The 19,859-nt window shown below is 45.3% G+C and overlaps 2 protein-coding genes across 2 annotated transcripts in view; both read left to right on the top strand.

Moving 5' to 3' along the window:
- RBM23 (RNA binding motif protein 23) overlaps positions 1 to 19,859 on the top strand; it is a 125,637-nt gene that overhangs the window by 69,743 nt on the left and 36,035 nt on the right. The gene's annotated exons all lie outside the window — the stretch shown is intronic.
- PRMT5 (protein arginine methyltransferase 5) overlaps positions 1 to 19,859 on the top strand; it is a 31,306-nt gene that overhangs the window by 6,243 nt on the left and 5,204 nt on the right. The window contains exons 2-13 of the mRNA XM_070729408.1: positions 1,491 to 1,609; positions 2,331 to 2,416; positions 4,352 to 4,486; positions 5,888 to 6,003; positions 8,484 to 8,533; positions 8,615 to 8,778; positions 10,564 to 10,725; positions 12,552 to 12,629; positions 15,676 to 15,734; positions 16,729 to 16,851; positions 18,677 to 18,852; positions 19,593 to 19,702. Coding sequence (XP_070585509.1) covers positions 1,491 to 1,609; positions 2,331 to 2,416; positions 4,352 to 4,486; positions 5,888 to 6,003; positions 8,484 to 8,533; positions 8,615 to 8,778; positions 10,564 to 10,725; positions 12,552 to 12,629; positions 15,676 to 15,734; positions 16,729 to 16,851; positions 18,677 to 18,852; positions 19,593 to 19,702 — 1,378 coding nt within the window. The remainder of the gene's footprint in view (positions 1 to 1,490; positions 1,610 to 2,330; positions 2,417 to 4,351; positions 4,487 to 5,887; positions 6,004 to 8,483; positions 8,534 to 8,614; positions 8,779 to 10,563; positions 10,726 to 12,551; positions 12,630 to 15,675; positions 15,735 to 16,728; positions 16,852 to 18,676; positions 18,853 to 19,592; positions 19,703 to 19,859) is intronic.

Below are 19,859 nucleotides of genomic sequence, written 5' to 3'. Positions count from 1 at the left end.
TTAAGGCCCCTCGAAAGAGCGACTGTAAACATTTGTAGATTACAGTCCATAAATCTTTATCTGAGGCATTTTGGTGGCATTGGCAGAAAAGTAAATAATTCCCAGGCAGATAAACATTTGTCTGGAGGAAGTTTTTATGTCTCGAGAGCTATCTTAAAAAACAAAACAAAAAAACAATAATCTCCCCAAAAAGCACTTTGAAGATAAGCTTCATTGCTCCTGTAAAGATAATTTAAAACCACAAAAAAACCGAAGGAGGTGCTTTGTGAGCTGTTCAGAATTACTTATATTTCATTCAGAGGAACCTTAAAAAGAACTTATTGGTAAAGGCACATTGCTTTGATTGGAATTAATGTTACGCCATCTGTCTGTTAATACGAATCCTCAGAGGGTTCTCTCCGACTTCTGATCAGCAGAATTAAAACTTGCTCTCTGCAAATAATTAGCCATTATAAAGGAGAAAGGGCGGCGGTGAAATTCTTAATCTAATCCATCGTGGAGGGGAAATTAACATTTCATACAGCTCAGCAGATCAAATAGCCCTCAGTAGAAGAAATGAGAAGCACCGTCACCTTCTGAAACAGCCGGGGGACTTCTCGGCGTTCTCCCGAACCCCAAACCCGGAGGTTCGGCAAAAGTTCAGGTTCAGGAGAACGCCGAAAAGCGCCGCCACCTGTCTGTCACCTTCCGAAACAGCCGGGGGGGGGGGGTTCTCGGCGTTCTCCCGAACGCTGAACCCGGAGGTTCGGCAAAAGTTCGGGTTCAGGAGCCATGCCCTTACTGTGATACATACAGAACATAGTTTGTTGACTATGAATAAATTAACTGCCTTGAAATGGCCCTGGGTTGGGCCTAGAGGCAAAAAGGAGCTGTGACGTTCCTTCAATATACCAGGGTGATCCAACAGAAAAAAACATAGCCCCTCCCTGATACAAAGCTGAAGGGATCAGATCTGGTGGCCTAGAGGTTATTTCTCTGCCTTACAAGGCAGAGGCCCCAGGATCAAATCCCAGTAAGGGTATGGCTAGCTGATGAGGCCAGAACAAGGCCGAAATAGCGCTATCCTAGTCTCCCTTAATTTTAAAAATTCAGCAAAAATATGTGATATATACAGAACATACTGTAGTTTGTTGGCTATGAAATGGCCCTGGGTTGGGCCTACAGGCAAAATGGAGCTGTGACTTTCCTTCAATATATCAGGGTGATCCAACAGAAAAATATATAGAGAGAGATATTGATAGATACAGATTCAGATACATACATAAACACACAGAGAGATAGAGATAGGTAGACAGATATAGATAGATAGAGATAGATATAGAAATACAGACATAGATATCATGTACTGCATGTCTTGTTAAGGTAAAATCTAGCTGACTTCTTTGAAGTTGAGTCTGTGATAGAAACGTAGCATGTCATGATGTGTTTTCCTACATCAGGGTCTTCATGAGGCTGTTTTCCCCCCCTCCCTTTCTCACCTATTCCCATAGATTTGATTTTCTCTGCATGCCGATTTTCCATCCTCGATACAAGAGAGAATTTTTCCAGGAGCCGGCTAAACACCGACCAGGACCGCAGACTCGTTCTGACCTGTTACTCTCTGGGAGAGGTGAGAATTTAAGAAACATTCATTTGCAGAATTGGAAATAGATGAGGAATATAATCAAAGAATTTGGAGATATAATGCAGTGGTAACATCTAATGAAAAAGATAAAGATAAACGACAGACAAGAGTTATGTGAATATTTTAGAATTAATGATGTAAGCGATATTCAACAATCAATTGTTTGGGATGCATGTAAGGCTTATATGAGGGGACAATGTAAAATGGAAGAAACACCCCCAATTTGGTGGTGGGGTGTGAATGTTTGTCTGGTGGTGGGCACCGATCATGGAGCACTTGTTCTATGTTATGTGTGAGTTTTATATTCTATTTCTTAATTTTAATTTTAAAAAAATTAATAGAAAGAGAAAAAAAGAAACGTTGATTTCACTTAATGTCCCTGAGAACAGAGGACAAAATATTGCAAGTCCTCTTTCCCTCCCTTCCTTCCCTCCCTCCCTCCCTCCCTCCCTTCCTTCCAAATATTTATAATGCCCGCCCCACCCCTCTCGTAGCTCTCAGTTGAAATGAGGTCTCCTTGGTGCTCTCTGAGCTTAATTGTTTTCTTGGAGACCTTTCTTGACCCTAAGTAACCTCATCAGTGTTAGTGCTAGATTTCCTGAACGCAATTCGGTGTGGTTTTAACCTGAATATGCCCTTTTCAGTTTGACTTTCACCACACAACTTACTCCCGTGTTTTGTGTGCTATCTTGCTTCTCCTCCCTAGATTGGAACACCCTGATTGTTGGGAAACTGTCCCCATGGATCCGGGCAGATTCCAAACTGGAGAAAGTTCGCCAGAATTCAGAAGCGGTGAGTGACCTTGACAAGGGAAGAACGATCAATGGTACTTTTGTAACGTAGAGATATTTTTGGTCACAGCGGCAACGAGAAGCAAAGAACGATAACCTTTGAGAATGAGCTTTACTGGGCTAGTCTTCTTCGTCTATCTGGCTTCAGAATGAGCTCTATGAATGAATGGGAGAGGAGAGGGACACTGTGTTAAACTCTCTGGAATTCATTTGGCATAAGAAGCAATTATTTTGACAGAGATGATGGCTGTGCTAAACTGTGGTTTGGAGCAAATGTCTCCCAAGCATGGCTACTTCAAGACTTGCGAACTCCCAGTTCCCAGAATTCCCAAACTAGCTGTGCTGCCTGGGGAATTCTTGGAAGTTGAAAGTTCACAAGTCTTAAAAATGGACCAATTTGGAGACCCCTGGTTTAGAGTAATTGGCGGGATTCAAGGGGATCTTGAGGACTGGACAACCATTTGTATGGAATGGTATAAGATTTCCTGCCTGAGCAGGGGGATGGACTAGAAGACCTCCAAGGTCTGTTCTATTCTATTCTATTCCTCTCCATTCATTATACAGCATTTCATATTTTCTATTCCATTCCACTCAATTATATTCATATTTCCCCCTCTCCCCTCCCCCCTCTCCCCTCTCCTCCTCTTTCACTCCACTCCACACCATATTTTCTATGCTGTTCTGTGTTATTCTATCATTTATCCCTATTTCTTATTCCTATTCCATTCATGACCGGTCACTTAGCAATCGTTCGAAAGTTATGAAAATGGGACTTGCGACCCAGTTTCAAAACTTACAATGTCCATTTCCTCAGCCCCTACCTAAGGTCACGTGAACTGCAATTTGGACCCTTGGCAATTGGCCAGCATTGATGGCCACGGGCCTTGCCCCTGCGTTCACATGAAGCAAGTGTAAATATATTTTTTTATCACAAACTGGCCTTTACAGTATTTCCAATTTCTGGTATTACAAACCACTTCACTGCAGTTGTTAAGTACTAGTAACGACAGCCATTAAGTGAATCTGGCATCCCTATGGACTTTGCGTATCCAATGGCCGCTAAAGGGGAATCATGTGGTCATAGGTATGAATCAGTTGCCAAGCATCTGAATTTTGGTCGGATGACCATGGGGAGGTCGCAATGGTCACAAGTAAAAAACAGTCAAAAGTCACTTTATTTTAAATTGGTGGTGGCATAACTTCGAGTGTTTGCTAAATGAATGGTTATAAATCAAGGACTGTCCAGAGATTAGAAAAGGGCTGCAAACTGTAATCTTAATACAGTGATACCTCGTCTTACGAACCCCTCGTCATACAAACTTTTCGAGATACGATCCCGGGTTTACGATTTTTTTGCCTCTTCTTCTGAACTATTTTCACCTTACGAACCCGCCACCACCGCTGGGATGTCCCGCCTCTGGACTTCCGTTGCCAGGCGAAGGCTCCCCTTGTTGAGAAACCCCACCTCCGGACTTCCGCGTTTTTGTGATGCTGCAGGGGAATCCCAGCATCGCAAAAATGGGCACTTCGCTGGCAACGGAAGTCCGGAGGTGGGGTTTCCCAGCGAGAGGAGCCTCAGCGAAATCGCAGCATCCCAAAAACACCGAAGTCCGGAGGTGGGGTTTTGACACCACCTCCGGACTTCCGTTGCCAGCGAAGCGCCCGTTTTTGCGCTGCTGGGATTCCCCTGCAGTGGAGGTCCGGAGGTGGGGTTTCCAATGGAGGGGAGCCTCAGGGGAATCCCACCAGCGCAAAAACAGGCGCTTCGGATGGCAAAAGGGTGAATTTTGTGCTTGCACGTATTAATCGCTTTTCCACTGATTCCTATGGGAAACATTGTTTCATCTTACAAACTTTTCCCCTTACAAACTTCGCCTGGTATGTAAGATGAGGTATCACTGTATCTATATGCTTTTTGTTTGTTTGTTTGTTGCAGGCCATGTTGCAGGAGCTAAATTTTGGGGCCTATTTAGGGCTCCCTGCATTCCTGATTCCCTTGACCCAGGAAGACAACCCTAACCTGGCACGTGTTCTGTGCAATCACATCAACACCGGCCATCACACTTCCATGGTACGTCCAGCAGATAGAAATCAACTTCTCAAGTACACCATATTTTTCACAGTATAAGACGCACTGGAATATAAGATGTGCCTTCATTTTGGGGGAAGAAAATAGGGGGGGGGGGAAATCTACCTACCAGGTATTCATTTAGTTAGCGTCCTTAGTCTGGTACATCATTTTCTCCCCTGGCTAGGGCTGAAGAAAAACTTTTTCCAGAGGGAGTAGCAATGAAGACAAACCTTCAAAGATTTAGGGCTGGGAGAAAACTTCTTTGGAGAGAGTAGCAATGAAAAAATCCTGCAAGCAGGGAAGATGCTTAGCATCTCATTAGGGCTGGGGAAAAACCTCTTTTAAAAAAGCTACATTTGGAGAATAAGACTCACCCAAATTTTCAGCCTCTTTTGGGGTGGGAAAGGTGCGTCTTATACTCTGAAAAATATGGTATTTCAGTGCACTTGAAATATTCACACAACATCTACAGTGCTTGAGCCGTTTCCATGAGAAATAATTTTAAATGATAAGAAATAATTTTAATTTTTTTGGGGGGGGGGATCCCGCTACTGGTTCTATATGGTCAGTCCAAATCGGCAGGAACCCACCTCTGGAGAGAACCAACCTAAAACTAAGGAGAAATCTGACATTTAGCACAATTAATCAGTGGAATACCTTGTCTTCAGAAGAGTCTTTCAAGAACATCTATCTGGAAAAGTGTAGGGTTCCCCCGCGTGGGCGTGGGGTTGGACTACATGACCTACAAGATCCCTTCCCAGGAGAGAAGCTTCCTTTAAGGAGAAATTTCCTGACCATGAGAACAATTAATCAGTGGAATGACCCACTAGAAGTGTTGGGTGTGCCAACACTGGAGGTTTTTAAGAAGAGACTGGACAACCCCTTTGTCTGAATCCATTATAGGGTTTGTTTGTTTGTTTGTTCATTCGTTCATTCATTCATTCATCCATTCGTTCATTCGAGTTGAAAGGGACCTTGCAGGTCATCTAGTCCAACCCCCTGTTCAAGCAGGAAACCCTGCACCACCCAGCCAGATGACAGTCCAGTCTCCTCTTGAATATGTCGAGAGTTGGGGCGTTCACTACCTCCGCTGGCAAGCCGTTCAACTGATTGATCGCTCTGACCATGAGGAAGTTCTTCCTTATTTCCAGGTTGAGTCTTTCCTTGGTCAGCTCCCATCCATTGTTTCTCGTCTGGCCCACTGGTGCCCTGGAAAATAGTGTGACCCTCCCTTCTCCTTTTTCTGCTAGACTAGAAGACCTCCAAGATCCCTTTCAACTCTCGTGATTCTCTGCGGTATATTCACACCTGTAAACATATTCAGGATAGACTTAATGCCTGGATCAATTTTTGGATGCCCACCCCTCTTTTTTCCACCCCTTTTCATCTCTCCTCTGCCAGTTCTGGATGCGAGTCCCTCTGTTGGCTCCAGAAGACTTGAGGGATGACATATTTGAAAATGAGGATGTCCAGGGAGGGGAAGACGATTTCGCAGGCGAAGAGAAGACCTGGCAGTGGTGAGTGACAAGCCGGCAAATTTGGGCAGATGTTTGAAACGCAAGATGAATCCAATGGCAAAAAGTTAAGATGACTTTCATTAAGTTAAGTTTTGTCCATTTTGCGACCTTTCTTCCCACCATTGTTAAGTGAATCCCTGTGGTGGTTAAGTTAGTGGCATACTGGTTTGGTGAATCCGGCTTTGCTGGTCAAAAGATGGCGAAAGAACAAGACATATCGTCATTCAACGGGTTTGCCCCATTTCACAGTTTTTCTGGTTGCCATCGTTAAGTAAACCGCCGCACCGATTAAGTGGGCCATATGGCTGATAAGTGAATCTGGTTCTCCCCCACACCTTCATTTGCTTATCAAAAATTTGCAAACAAGGATCACTTGATCAAAGGTCTACTGCGACTGTCATAAATATGAGGCGGTTGCCAAGTGTCCAAATTTCAAACCCATGGTCAAGAGGATGCTGTAACAGTTATAAGTGTGAAAAACGGTCACGTCACTTTTCCTCCCAGTGCCATTGTAACATTGAACGGACCCTAAATATACCGTTATAAGTCGAGCCCTACTTTGATGGGATGAATCGAGCAGTAAAATCAAGTTTCTCAAGAAGTTTGAATAGCTGCCAAGTGGTAGAGATAGTCCTTGACTTAATGGCCACGTTTTTGAGTATAGTAGTACCTCTAGATACGAGTTTAATTCGTCCCAGAACGGAGCTCGTATGTCGATCAACTCGTATCTGGAACAAATGGCTTTAGACTTTGTTTTTCCCCCGCGAAGATAACCAGAGGCAAGGATTCTTGCGCCACCTAGTGGAAGCTTGGCTCGTATCCCGAATTTGAGCTCGGGTCTGGAACAGAAATTTCGCTCCTGTCGTGGCTCGTAACTTGGAATACTCGCATGTGGAGCAGCTCGTATCTAGAGATACTACTGTACTAGAATTTCTGTTCCTAGCAAGGCCGTGATTAAGCAAGTTGCACTCAATTTTACAGCTTCATTTTGGCAGTGTTGTTAAGCGAATCACTGCAGTTGTTAAGTAAATCCACCTTCCCCTGTTGTGTTAGGGCTAGGGTAGGTTACAGGTCGTAAACCCGTCTTCTCGGGATGCTGTAACCGTGGAAATAAAGACAGTCTTCAACTTATGACAGTTCACTTAGCGACTGTTTGAAGTTAGAATGGCATGGAAAAAAAAATCTAGGACTGGTTTTTGTTGCAGAAAAATCAATTTCCCAAAGTACACACAATGACTGATTCGGCTGGATTCATAAACTTTTTTTATAAACATAGTATAATATATATATTTACAATACTATTAACAGATTATTTCTTCAAATAAACAGAAGCGGGCGTTAGTTTCTTTTCAGCAGAGCAGACAAGTGCAGAGAGGACATAGAACAGAGGACTGAAGCCACGCCCAGCCTGAAGCTTAAGTTCCCAATTTCGATTCTATGTACAGACTCAGAAGTTGTTAGCTCCTATTGGGTGACTGAGTTGCTATGCCTATTCATTGACTAACCTTGCTTACATGGCTCTCCCACTTCTTAAATATTCTAACATTTTTCACACTTATAACCATCTCAGCATGCCCATGGTCATGGGGTTTACATTTGGATACTTGTCAAGTGACTAATTCTTATGATGGTTACGGCATCCCAAAGGTCGCACAGCCCCCTTTTGCGACCTTCAGACGAACGAAAGTTGATGGGGAAGCCAGATTCACTTAACAACCGTGTGACTGTAGCAATTCGCTTAACAAACGGCAGCCAGAAAGGGCACAAAAAGAGTGGGGGCAACTCATTTCACGAACGCCAAAATTTCATTGTAGCTGTAAGCCGAGGACTTCTTTTATTTATTTTCAGAGTTTGCCCCGTCAGGAAAAAAACGCCCCTCCTTTTTTGGGCAGTTTTAAAGGAAATCAAAAAACAAGGGCAAAGAAAAAGGATCTTACTATTGCGAAGATGTTAAATGTGGGGATTGCTTCCACCACGTTGTGAGTCATCTCACAGCGACTGCACACCCCACCTGCTAATTTTGGTGACTTACAATTTGCAACGGGGGGAGAGAAAGGAAAGAAGCGGTGGTGTCAAACTCGATTTGATTGAGGGCTGCATCAAGTTTGTGTTTGACCTCGGGAGGGGGGGCAGGAGGGGGCTGGGGGGGCATGATTAGCTTGATGTAATTCGTGTCAAGGGCGCCTGAGATGGTCCAAGTGCTCTGCCAGCAAAAATTGGCTCCCAAACTCCCATTTTCAGCTGCAACGGCCTCCTGCAATCCTGGGGTGGTGAAAACGGAATTTGGGAGGTCCGCGAGCAGCTGTGATGGTCTCCAGCAAAAACGGAGTTCAGGAGGGCCGTGCTCAGCTCTCGCCCCGTGAACCGGATCCGACTCGTGGGCCTTGAGTTTGACACCCACTGACTTAGATGAAGAGGTAGGGAGACACCACTTTTCCAGCCTGTCCCCCAAATTAGCTCTCCTTTCTTTCCTTTCGCAGGTGGCACGACTTCCGAACGTTGTGCGACTACAACAAGCGTGTGGCTGTGGGTAAGTTGAAATTTAATATTCCCGCTTTCCGCTTGGATTTCTCCCGTTGATAAATCTTTCCTGTCTGTCCTTTCTTGGCAGCGCTGGAGGTGGGCCCGGACCTGCCGTCTAATCACGTCATTGACCGCTGGCTGGGCGAGCCAATCAAAGCAGCCGTCTTACCCACCAGCATTTTCTTAACCAATAAGAAAGGCTTCCCGGTGCTTTCCAAAATGCACCAGCGTCTCATCTTTCGCTTGCTTAAAGTAAGTCACTCTCTCTCTCTCTTTTTCCTCCCTCCCCCTCTTCTGTTTGGATTCATCCTCTTTCCGTTTTTCGATGCTGGAATTCTGGTTCAAGCAATCCTCGACTTACGGTGGTTTGTTTAGTCACCGTTCAAAGTTATAACCGCACTGATAAATTTGACCGATGAGCCTTTTTCACATTTATGACCCTTGAGACATTTCCAACGGTCACAGGATTTACGTTTGGAAGATCGACCGCTGGTTTGTATTTACGAGAGTCGCACTGGGGAAGCCGGATTCGCTTAACCACCATGTTCTTAACTGAACAACGGCCTAGCAAGAAAATTCGTAAAATGGGGCAAAACTCCCTTAACAAATTTCTCATTTAGCCACATCAATTCCAGGCTCAATTGTGGTTGTAAGCAGAGGACCAACCTGTAATTTGAAGCGAAAAGTAAAAAATTGGGGGTATAAAAGTGAGGACTGGCACTTAATTTGCCTGCGTGGTTCAGAAATAATCAACATAGAAACATAGAAGACTGACAGCAGAAAAAGACCTCCTGGTCCATCTAGTCTGCCCTTATACTATTTCCTGTATTTTATCTTAGGGTGGATCTATGTTTATCCCAGGCATGTTTAAATTCAGTTACTGTGGATTTACCAGCCAGGTCTGCTGGAAGTTTGTTCCAAGGATCTACTTCTCTTTCAGTGAAATAATATTTCCTCACATTGCTTTTGATCTTTCCCCCAACTAACTTCAGATTGTGCCCCCTTGTTCTTGTGTTCACTTTCCTATTAAAAACACTTCCCTCCTGGACCTTATTTAACCCTTTGACATATTTAAATGTTTCGATCATGTCCCCCCTTTTCCTTCTGTCCTCCAGACTATACAGATTGAGTTCATGAAGTCTTTCCTGATATGTTTTATGCTTAAGACCTTCCACCATTCTTGTAGCACATCTTTGGACCCGTTCAATTTTTTCAATAACCACATCAAGAAGAGACTGCACTGCTGTCTTATCAGAAATGGTATAAGGCAGGGGGGGCAAACTCAGTTTCATTTGAGGGCGGCATCAGAGCTCTCATTGACCTCAGCGGGGAAAGGTGGGGGTGGGGGTGGCTGATGGGGTGGCCGTGTTCAACTGGACAGGCCAGATTGCCGGCATGCCCTTCTCTCTGGGTAGACCTCGCCGAAGCCACCACTTTAGCCTGATGTTTCCCCCTTGCTGTGATTGACCTCAGCGAGGGGTAGGGGGATGGCCAATGGGTAGGGGAGACCAGCCTGACTCAAGGCCTGAGTTGGTCAGAATCGAATCTAATTAATCTAATCTGTCTGTCTGTCTTCTATCTATCATCTGTCTGTCCGTCCACCTGTCCATCCATTTCTGTCTGTCTGCCTCTCTATCATCTCTGTCCAGTGGTGTGCAGCAACTAATGTTGCCATGCGCTCTGTCCCATTAGGAAATTTCAGGATGCGTGCGCAGCACCTGCGCGCCCCTAACACGCCCCCACATGAGATTTGGCTTCTGCGTGCGCACAGCAAGCAAAATCTTGTGTGAGGACGCTCGCACAAGCAAGATTTCACTGATTTTCACAGATTTTTTTGACCAAAATATCGGCGGCAATTGCCAAAATCTCACTCTCGTGCGCGTCCTCACACGGAATTCCACTTGCTGCGCATGCGCAGAGGTCAAACCTTGCACACTGGCAGGAGTTAAGGCAAGCGGCCCTCCATCCATCCATCCATCCACCCATCTACCGTATTCAGATGTCACAGGTTGACTCCTGTTTTTTCCTCTCTTTCAGCTTGAGGTCCAGTTCATCATCACCGGAGCCCACCACCACCCAGAAAAGGAATTCTGCTCCTACCTGCAGTATTTGGAGTATCTCAGCCAGAATCGCCCGCCTCCTTCTGCCTATGAGCTTTTCGCCAAAGGTTATGAAGATTACCTGCAGTCTCCATTGCAGGTGAGTCTTCTCTTTCTTGGCGATGTTGGATTGAGCTGCAGAAAAAGTTGGGGTCCCAATGTCTTTACTGCAGGTAGCCCAGTAGTGAAATCTAAAAATATAAGAACCTAAGAAGAGCCCTGCTGAATCAGGCCAAAGCCCATCGAGTCCAACATTCTATGTCCCACAGTAGCCCACCAATTGTCCATGGGGATTTTGAGCAGAAAGAGAAGGCAAGACAATGGGACCCAAGGGAATGCTGCCTGCCTCAACCAATATAGGGACGGCATAGAAATCCGTTTCAATAACCACCTATGATACACTTGGCATCCATGAATCTGTCTAATCCTGTCTTGAAGCTATCAAGGCTGACAGCTGTCACAACCTCTTCTGGAAGTGAATTCCATAAACCAATGACCCCCTGGGAGAAGAAATATTTTTCCTATTTCCCTACCTGTTCTGTGGGGGTGGCTTGATCATGTGACTGGGTGGGCATGGCCAACTTGTAAAATGTGGTGAAACTCAACAATGCTCTTGCTTTGCAACCAAACCTTTGGGCTCAATTGTCATAATCTTCCTTCCTTCCTTCCTTCCTTCCTTCCTTCCTTCCTTCCTTCCTTCCTTCCTTCCTTCCTTCCTTCGTCTCTCTCTAGTCACATGTCCGCTAATGGTTCTCCTGACCTGTTAGCATCTTACCCCCTGGTCCTGGCCCGACGGCCATAATTAATTTTATTTATTAATTGGATTTGCATACCGCCCATCTCCGTGGACTAAATCCAAAGATTCTGTTGCTACGTGGGACAATTCAGTGTATGTTTCCACATTTTAACAATCTTCCTTATTACGGTATGTCTGGTTTAATGAAAAAAGTAGAACCAGGGGAGACATGATAGCAACCTTGTAATATTTGAGGGGCTGCCATAAAGAAGAGGGGAGTCCCCCTATTTTCCAAGGGTACCTGAAGGCAGAACAAGAAGGAACGGATGGAAACCAATCAAAGAGAAAAGAAACCTAGAACTAAGGATAAATTTCCTGACAGAATGATTAGCCAGTAGAACAGCTTGCTACTAAAAAATTGTGGGTGATTCAACCCTGGGACTTTTCAAAAAGATCAAGGGATAGGGTTTTCCTGCTTGAGCAGGGGGGTTGGACTAGAAGACCTCCAAGGTCCCTTCCAACTCCATGACTTCTGTTACTCGTTGCTAAAATAATTCACTGCTGCAGTTAAATTAGCCACACAGTTCTTTCATTGAATCTGGCTTCCCCATTGATTTTGCTTGTTCAAAAAAGGGGGTTGTATGACCCAGGACATTGCAACTGTCATAAATGCAAGTCAGTTTGAATTTCCATCCCATCACTGTGGGGACACTGCAATGGTTCTAAGAGTAAAAATGGTTTTAGGTTATTTACCTTTTTTTCAGTAACTTCGAATGACCACTAAACAAGTGGTTGTCAGTGAAGAAGTGCCTACAATTCTCAATGATCTCAAATATTGCTGGGGATTGTCTGGGGTGATGGTGGGCTAGAGGTGAAGCTCTCGCCTCATGAGCAGCAGGCTGTAAGTTCAATCCTAGGTAGGGGCAGATATTTCTCTCTCTCTGGGCACAATGGGAATATATCTGCTGAACAAAACTCCACATTGGCATCAGGAAGGGCATCCAGCCAGTAAACACTCCATTCAGTTGCCCAGACTCCACCCTGCATGGGATTGCAGGGTTGTTAAATGATGATGATTATGTTGATTGATGGGGATTACAAGCTTTGTTGTGCTCTGGCCATTTGCTTCTTGATTGTTCTGGTTTCTCCTGGATTCGAATTATTCTCCTCCGGTTATTTCATCCCGACAGCCCCTGATGGACAACCTGGAATCCCAGACCTACGAAGTCTTCGAGAAGGACCCCGTCAAATACTCCCAGTACCAACAGGTCAGTTGGCCAGGGGCCCTTCGTTGAAATAATGAAAGACAGGATCGGGATCTGGGGATAAGGAGCAAGGGAAGTTTGATCTATTGCAGTCACGACTAACCTTTTTGTTCGTCATGTGCTGAAATCACTGTAATGCAATGTGCATACGCCCCCCACTCACTCACTCAGCCCACCCCCTCACACCCCGTTTTGGGTCTTGCAAGGTTCCCTGTATCCTCCTGGGACCAAAAACAGGCTGCGGAGGGATTTTCTTAGAAACATAGAAGACTGACGGCAGAAAAGGACCTCATGATCCATCTAGTCTGCCCTTATACTATTTTCTGTATTTTATCTTAGGATGGATATCTGTTTATCCCAGGCATATTTAAATTCAATTACTGTGGATTTACCAACCATGTCTGCTGGAAGTTTGTTCCAAGGATCTACTACTCTTTCAGTAAAATAATATTTTCTCATGTTACTCCTGATCTTTCCCCCAATTAACCTCAGATTGTGCCCCCTTGTTCTTGTGTTCACTTTCCTATTAAAAACACTTCCCTCCTGGACCTTATTTAATCCTTTGCCATATTTAAATGTTTCGATCATGTCCCTCCTTTTCCTTCTGTCCTCCAGACTATACAGGTTGAGTTCATGAAGTCTTTCCTGATACGTTTTATGCTTAAGACCTTCCACCATTCTTGTAGCCTGTCTTTGGGCTTCTTTTGAAGACACTTCTTCGCTTCTCATTCAAGGCTCCGAACGCAATTCAAGGTGTTGATTATTACCTATAAAGCCCTGCCTGGCATTGGACCAGATTATTTACGGGACCGTCTTCTGCCTGAAATGTCCCAGCGACTGGTTAGGTCGCACAGAGTCGGCGTTCTCTGGGTCACATCAGCCAAACAATACCGACTGGTGGAGCCTTCTATTCTACGGCTCCAATCCTCCGGAACCAACACTCCACAGAGATTCATACAGTTCCCATTCTCCTTGCTTTCCGAAAGGTGTTAAAAACACAACTATGCCGGCAGGCCTGGGGCCGTGAGTGATAGTTTTCACTCCGGCCATTAGTGTGAATGAGGGATTTTTATTTCTCTTAACTTTTTTATTATTTTGTACTGTTTTATATTTGTCCATATTCTATATGTAAGCTGCCCCGAGTCCACAAAGAGAAGAGCCATCTATAAATCTAATAAAATAGTCATGGCATTGGACCAGTATACCTTCGGAACCACCTTCTACCGCACAAATCTCAGCGGCTGATAAGGTCCCACAGAGTTGGCCTTCTCCAGGTCCCATCGATCAAACAATGTCATTTGGCGGGCCCCAGGGGAAGAGCCTTCTCTGTGGCGGCCCTGGCCCTCTGGAATCAACTCCCCCCGGAGATTAGGATTGCCCCCACCCTCCTTGCCTTTCGCAAGTTACTCAAGACCCACCTATATCGCCAGGCATGGGGGAATTAAGACATCTCCCCCCAGTCTTTCTTATATTTTATGTTTGGTATGTATGTGTTGTATGGTTTTTAAATTGTTGGGGTTTTTTAATGTAATTTTATTATTAGATTTGTTCCATTGTTATACTGTTTTTATTGTTGTTGTGAGCTGCCCCGAGTCTTCGGAGAGGGGCGGCATACAAATCTAATAAATTGAATTGAAAATTGAATTGAATTGAAAATAGATAGATAGAGAGAGAGAGAGAGACAGACAGACAGACAGACAGAGACAGACGGACAGACAGACAGATAAGCAAGTAAACAAGCAAGCTTCTTCAGCTCTGACCGGATGGAGGGGAATGGAAGGATTTATCCTCCTTGCAAACAGCTGGTCATTTGCATTCTTTGAGCGAGTTGTCAAGACTACGTATTATTCCGTTATTCCAAATCGCATGCAGATCAGCTCAGTGGGGAAACAAAACAGCCGATTCCCAAATGCATGGCACAACATAGAAGAACCAACCCATCAGGATAAGATTCAGCAGTCCCGTCTGCATTTAAAAAGGCAACGTCCATCGTTTTGAAGGCAGCAAAGCCCACGTTTTGGACAGAGAGGACCGCTGGTTGGGAAGAGGGATCAAAAAGAGGTCATCTAGGCCTAAATAGAACACCTGTCTTTTGACAAAGGGGAGAAGATAACGACCTCCTCTATCTCCAGTCTACAAAGCAGTCCTTTCAGCAGTCCCTGCACCACTGAGGTGACCTCCAAAGACGCAGAGAAACTCCAGATGGCCTCAACTGCTCTCTAAAAAAGATGCAAATAACCAGCTGTCTTTCAAGGAGGATAAATCCTTCCATTCATAAATCCTACCGCAGTCAGGCGGTAGGAAAAGCAAGTAGGATGCTTGGCTGCATAGATAGAGGTATAACAAGCAGGAAGAGGGAGATTATGATCCCGCTAGATAGAGCGCTGGTGAGACCACATTTGGAATACTGTGTTCAGTTCTGGAGACCTCACCTACAAAAAGATATTGACAAAATTGAACGGGTCCAAAGACAGGCTAAATGGTGGAAGGTCTTAAGCATAAAACGTATCAGGAAAGACTTCATGAACTCAATCTGTATAGTCTGGAGGACAGAAGGAAAAGGGGGGACATGATCAAAACATTTAAATATGTTAAAGGGTTAAATAAGGTCCATGAGGGAAGTGTTTTTAATAGGAAAGTGAACACAAGAACAAGGGGACACAATCTGAATTTAGTTGGGGGAAAGATCAAAAGCAACGTGAGAAAATATTATTTTACTGAAAGAGTAGTAGATCCTTGGAACAAACTTCCAGCAGACGTTGTAGATAAATCCACCGTAACTGAATTTAAACATGCCTGGGATAAACATAGATCCATCCTAAGATAAAATACAGAAAATAGTATAAGGGCAGACTAGATGGACCAGGAGGTCTTTTTCTGCCGTCTGTCTTCTATGTTTCTATGTTTCTCCAGGGGTGAAGAAGCTTCTTGGCTCAGAAGCCAAACTCCTTCAAAGAAAAACCAAAATGTTCAGTTGCCTCTTGGGGAAAATCATCTTCGGGTTGTTTCCTTAGCTTGTTAAGTTGGCATGTTGCTTCTGTCCATTTAGGCGATATACAAGTGCCTCTTGGACCGAGTTCCCGACGAGGAGAAAGACACTAATGTCCAGTGAGTAGGAATCCCAGTGTGGAGTGTGTGTGTATGTGTGTCACAATCCTTGGATGCAGGTTGACAAAATTGCAAGATACATCTGCCTTGTTCTTTGGTGTGTTTGCAGTCTTCCTAGAACAACCTTTCTAATGGCGCAACCCCTTCATACAACTAACCCACATAAATACAGGACAGTTGTCACCCAAAGTCTAATCACATGACCTGGTGTCTTGTGTGCTACAGTGGTCATAAGTGTGAGGACTGGTCATAAGTGTGAGGACTGAGTCTTCAGAGAAGGGCAGCCTAGAAATCAAAATAATAAATAAAATTAATAAATATGTCCCTTTTACAGTACCTTTTAACTTTGAACAGGGGTGGGTTCCACTTACCGTGTTTTTTGGAGTATAAGACTCATCCTAGTTTTGGGGGAGGAAAACAAGGAAAGAAGGCCTCTGCCTCCCAGCAAACAGCACAGATGATATAAACTGGGTATTTCTGTGTATGTGTTCCTGACCCATAGAAATAGCAAAAATTGGAGAAATGTACATTACGGCAGCTTATTAATGCCAGAACGTTTTCTTAAATGTAGTCATGCTAACTCCTCCCAATTATTTAAATAGCTCTACCCTTCCCTCCCACTTATTATCAGGCTTTCATCTGCACAAATCCCTGTACAGGTTTACGAGGCGGGTGTCCGATCCCGAGACAAACCCATTTAAAAGGCAGCTTGGGGTAGCCTTTTTTAAATGACAGATTGTCTGTCGGTGCTTGTTGCACGGCAGGGGGTGGGCTTTCTTTGATTGTGCGTGGAGACACACTTTCTGGCGACAATAGCGTGCTCTCCAGCTGGGTTCCACAGGTGTTTCGTTTTGTTTTAATATGGATTGCTCCCAGCGGGCACCAGCTTAGCCTGGCACTAATTATAGACAACGTCCTGTTTGTTTTTGCCATCTCCGGGCTGCATCCCTCATTTCTCCCCTTTGCTTCTGCTCCCCCTCCCCACAATCCATAGGGTGGTGATGGTGTTGGGGGCCGGGAGGGGTCCCCTCGTCAACGCCTCCCTCCGAGCGGCCTGCCAGGCCAAGCGGCGCGTCAAGATTTATGCCGTGGAGAAGAACCCCAACGCTGTGGTGACGTAAGTTGGTTCTAACCTGCTATGGGCTCGTTCTTGGCATTAAGCTCTGCCCCCCTTGGAGGGCAGGGGTGGGAGAAGGAATCGTGTGTCGTTGTGCATTGAAGAATCATTTTGGGGAGAGCCAGTTTGGCCTAGAGGTGTAGGCACCAGGCTAGAAGCCAGGAGACTGGGAGTTCTAGTCCCACCTTAGTCACAAATACTAGCTAGATAACTTTGGCCAAATACCAAGTGACTGGGAGTTCTAGTCTCATCTTAGTCACAAACACTGGCTAGATAACTTTGGACCAAGTACCAGGAGACAGGGAGTTTTAACCTCACATTATCAGTAAAGCCGTTGGGTGATTTGGGGCCAATCATCAGGAGACTGGGAGTTCTAGTCCCACCGTAGGTAGGAAAGACAGTTGGGAGTCTTTTAGCCAATCATCAGGAGACTGGGAGTTCTAGTCCCACCGTAGGTAGGAAAGACAGTTGGGAGTCTTTTAGCCAATCATCAGGAGACTGGGAGTTCTAGTCCCACCGTAGGTAGGAAAGACAGTTGGGAGTCTTTGAGTCTTCAGGAGACTGGGAGTTATAGACACACCTTAGGCAGGAAAGCCATTGGGTGATTTGGCGCCAACCACCAGGAGACTGGAAATTCTAGTCCCACCTTAGGTAGGAAGCCAGCTGGGTGTCTTTTGACCAATCACTATTTTCTCAGACCAACCCACCCATTTCACTGGATTGTTGTTATGCAGAAAACAGGAATTGAAGTCCACATGTTGAAAAACACTGTCTTAGTGCAGTCTCTCAGCCTTTCCTTTCCACACCTTGCTTTTGAGGAGTAGAAAATATTTAATTATATTTAATACTAGTCTGGTCTGCGGGACAGTTTTGCACCAAAGAGAGTTGTCGTTGTTGTTGTTGTTATTATTATTATTATTATTATTATTAATATTATTAATTGGATTTGTATGCCGCCCCTCTCTGCAGACTTGGGGCGGCTAACAGTAATAAAAACAGCATGTAACAATCCAATACTAAAACAACTAAAAAACCCTTATTATAAAACCAAACATACATACAAACATACCATGCATAAAATTGTAAAGGCCTAGGGGGAAAGAATATCTCAGTTCCCCCATGCCTGGCGGCAGATGTGGGTTTTAAGAAGCTTACGAAAGGCAAAGAGGGTGGGGGCAATTCTAATCTCTGGGGGGAGTTGGTTCCAGAGGGCCGGGGCCGCCACAGAGAAGGTTCTTCTCCTGGGTCCCGCCAAACGACATTGTTTAGTTGACGGGACCCGGAGAAGGCCCACTCTGTGGGACCTAACTAGTCGCTGGGATTCGTGCAGCAGAAGGCAGTCCCTGAGATAATCTGGTCCGGTGCCATGAAGGGCTTTATAGGTCATAACCAACACTTTGAATTGTGACCGGAAATTGATCGGCAACCAATGCAGACTGCAGAGTGTTGGTGTAACATGGGCATATTTGGGAAAGCCCATGATTGCTCTCACAGCTGCATTCTGCACGATCTGAAGTTTCCGAACACTTTTCAAAGGTAGCCCCATGTAGAGAGCGTTACAGTACTCGAGCCTCGAGGTGATGAGGGCATGAGTGACTGTGAGCAGTGACTCCCGGTCCAAATAGGGCCGCAACTGGTGCACCAGGCGAACCTGGGCGAACGCCCCTCCGCGCCACAGCTGAAAGATGTTTCTCTAATATAAGCTGTGGATCGAGGAGGACGCCCAAGTTGCGGACCCTCTCTGAGGGGGAGGAGTCTTCCGCTTGATCAAAAAAATGAGACTGTCCTGCGTGCCTTGACATCTCCCCACCATCTTTTCCTTCAGGCTAGAGAGCTGGCAGTACGAGGAATGGGGGTCCCAAGTGACAGTGGTCTCCTGCGACATGCGCGAGTGGGAAGCCCCTGAGAAAGCGGATCTGATGGTGTCGGAACTGCTGGGCTCCTTTGCTGACAATGAGCTTTCCCCAGAGTGTCTGGATGGGGCGGAACATTGCCTCAAAGGTGAGTCTTAAGAGACAAAAGCTTTGAAAAATGATGGTTGGGGTCCAAAATATTTAGAATGTTTATATAGTCCTCAGCCCACAGAACTGGCGGCAGAATGGCCACTTCAGTGCAAGAAAATATTATTTTACTGAAAGAGTAGTAGATGCTTGGAACAAACTTCCAGCAGACGTGGTAGATAAATCCACAGTAACTGAATTTAAACATACCTGGGATAAACATAGATCCATCCTAGGATAAAATACAGGAAATAGTATAAGGGCAGACTAGATGGACCATGAGGTCTTTTTCTGCCGCCAATCTTGTATGTTTCTATGTTTCTACCTTGGGAAGAGGGCAGGGCGCTTTCCCCACGAGTCGTCGGGTCGGCCTGCGATGTTCCTGCCTTCTCTCCATTCTCCGTGCTCTGGAATCAGAAGGGGGCTATCCTTATTCATCGCCTGGGCTCCCTCGCTCCTCATTTCCCCTGCCTGCCCTCTCTCAGTTGTCTTGCCCCCATTGCTCCCTGCTGGCAAGCCGTCCAAAGCCTGAGGGGCCTCATCTTGTTCTTCCCTGTGTTCCTCCAAAGACAATGAGGCCGCCCCCTTGGCCTCCATCATCCGCTGCTCGTGTTCATCATTCCCCATGGATTCAGGCTTTAACGGGGGCATGGCATGTTGGTTAGCAGAGCTAGGCAGGTTCAAAGTCCTGTTAATAATGGTGAGTGACTGATATTTCTTTGATTTTTCCCCCTTACACAGAGGGAGGGGTGAGCATCCCCCACCAGTACACCTCCTTCTTGGGTCCCATCTCGTCCTCAAAGCTCTATAATGAAGTTCGGGCCTGTCGTGAAAAGGATCGCGACCCAGAGGTGAGGCTTCCACCATTCTCCTAAAAGTGTTCTTTGCTAAAAAGAAATGCACAGAGAAGAAAATCTTCTCTGTGCGTCAGGTTTAAATGCCTAAAAATTGTTTAATGTCAAAAGACTGCGCATGTACACCAAATAATTAGAGTTATCTGAGTTAAAA

The sequence above is a fragment of the Erythrolamprus reginae genome, chromosome Z (assembly GCF_031021105.1).
Source record: "Erythrolamprus reginae isolate rEryReg1 chromosome Z, rEryReg1.hap1, whole genome shotgun sequence".
Taxonomy (NCBI): Eukaryota; Metazoa; Chordata; class Lepidosauria; order Squamata; family Dipsadidae; genus Erythrolamprus; species Erythrolamprus reginae.
The sequence above is the reverse complement of the archived record's forward strand: the minus strand, read 5'-3'. Positions and strand labels throughout refer to the sequence as shown.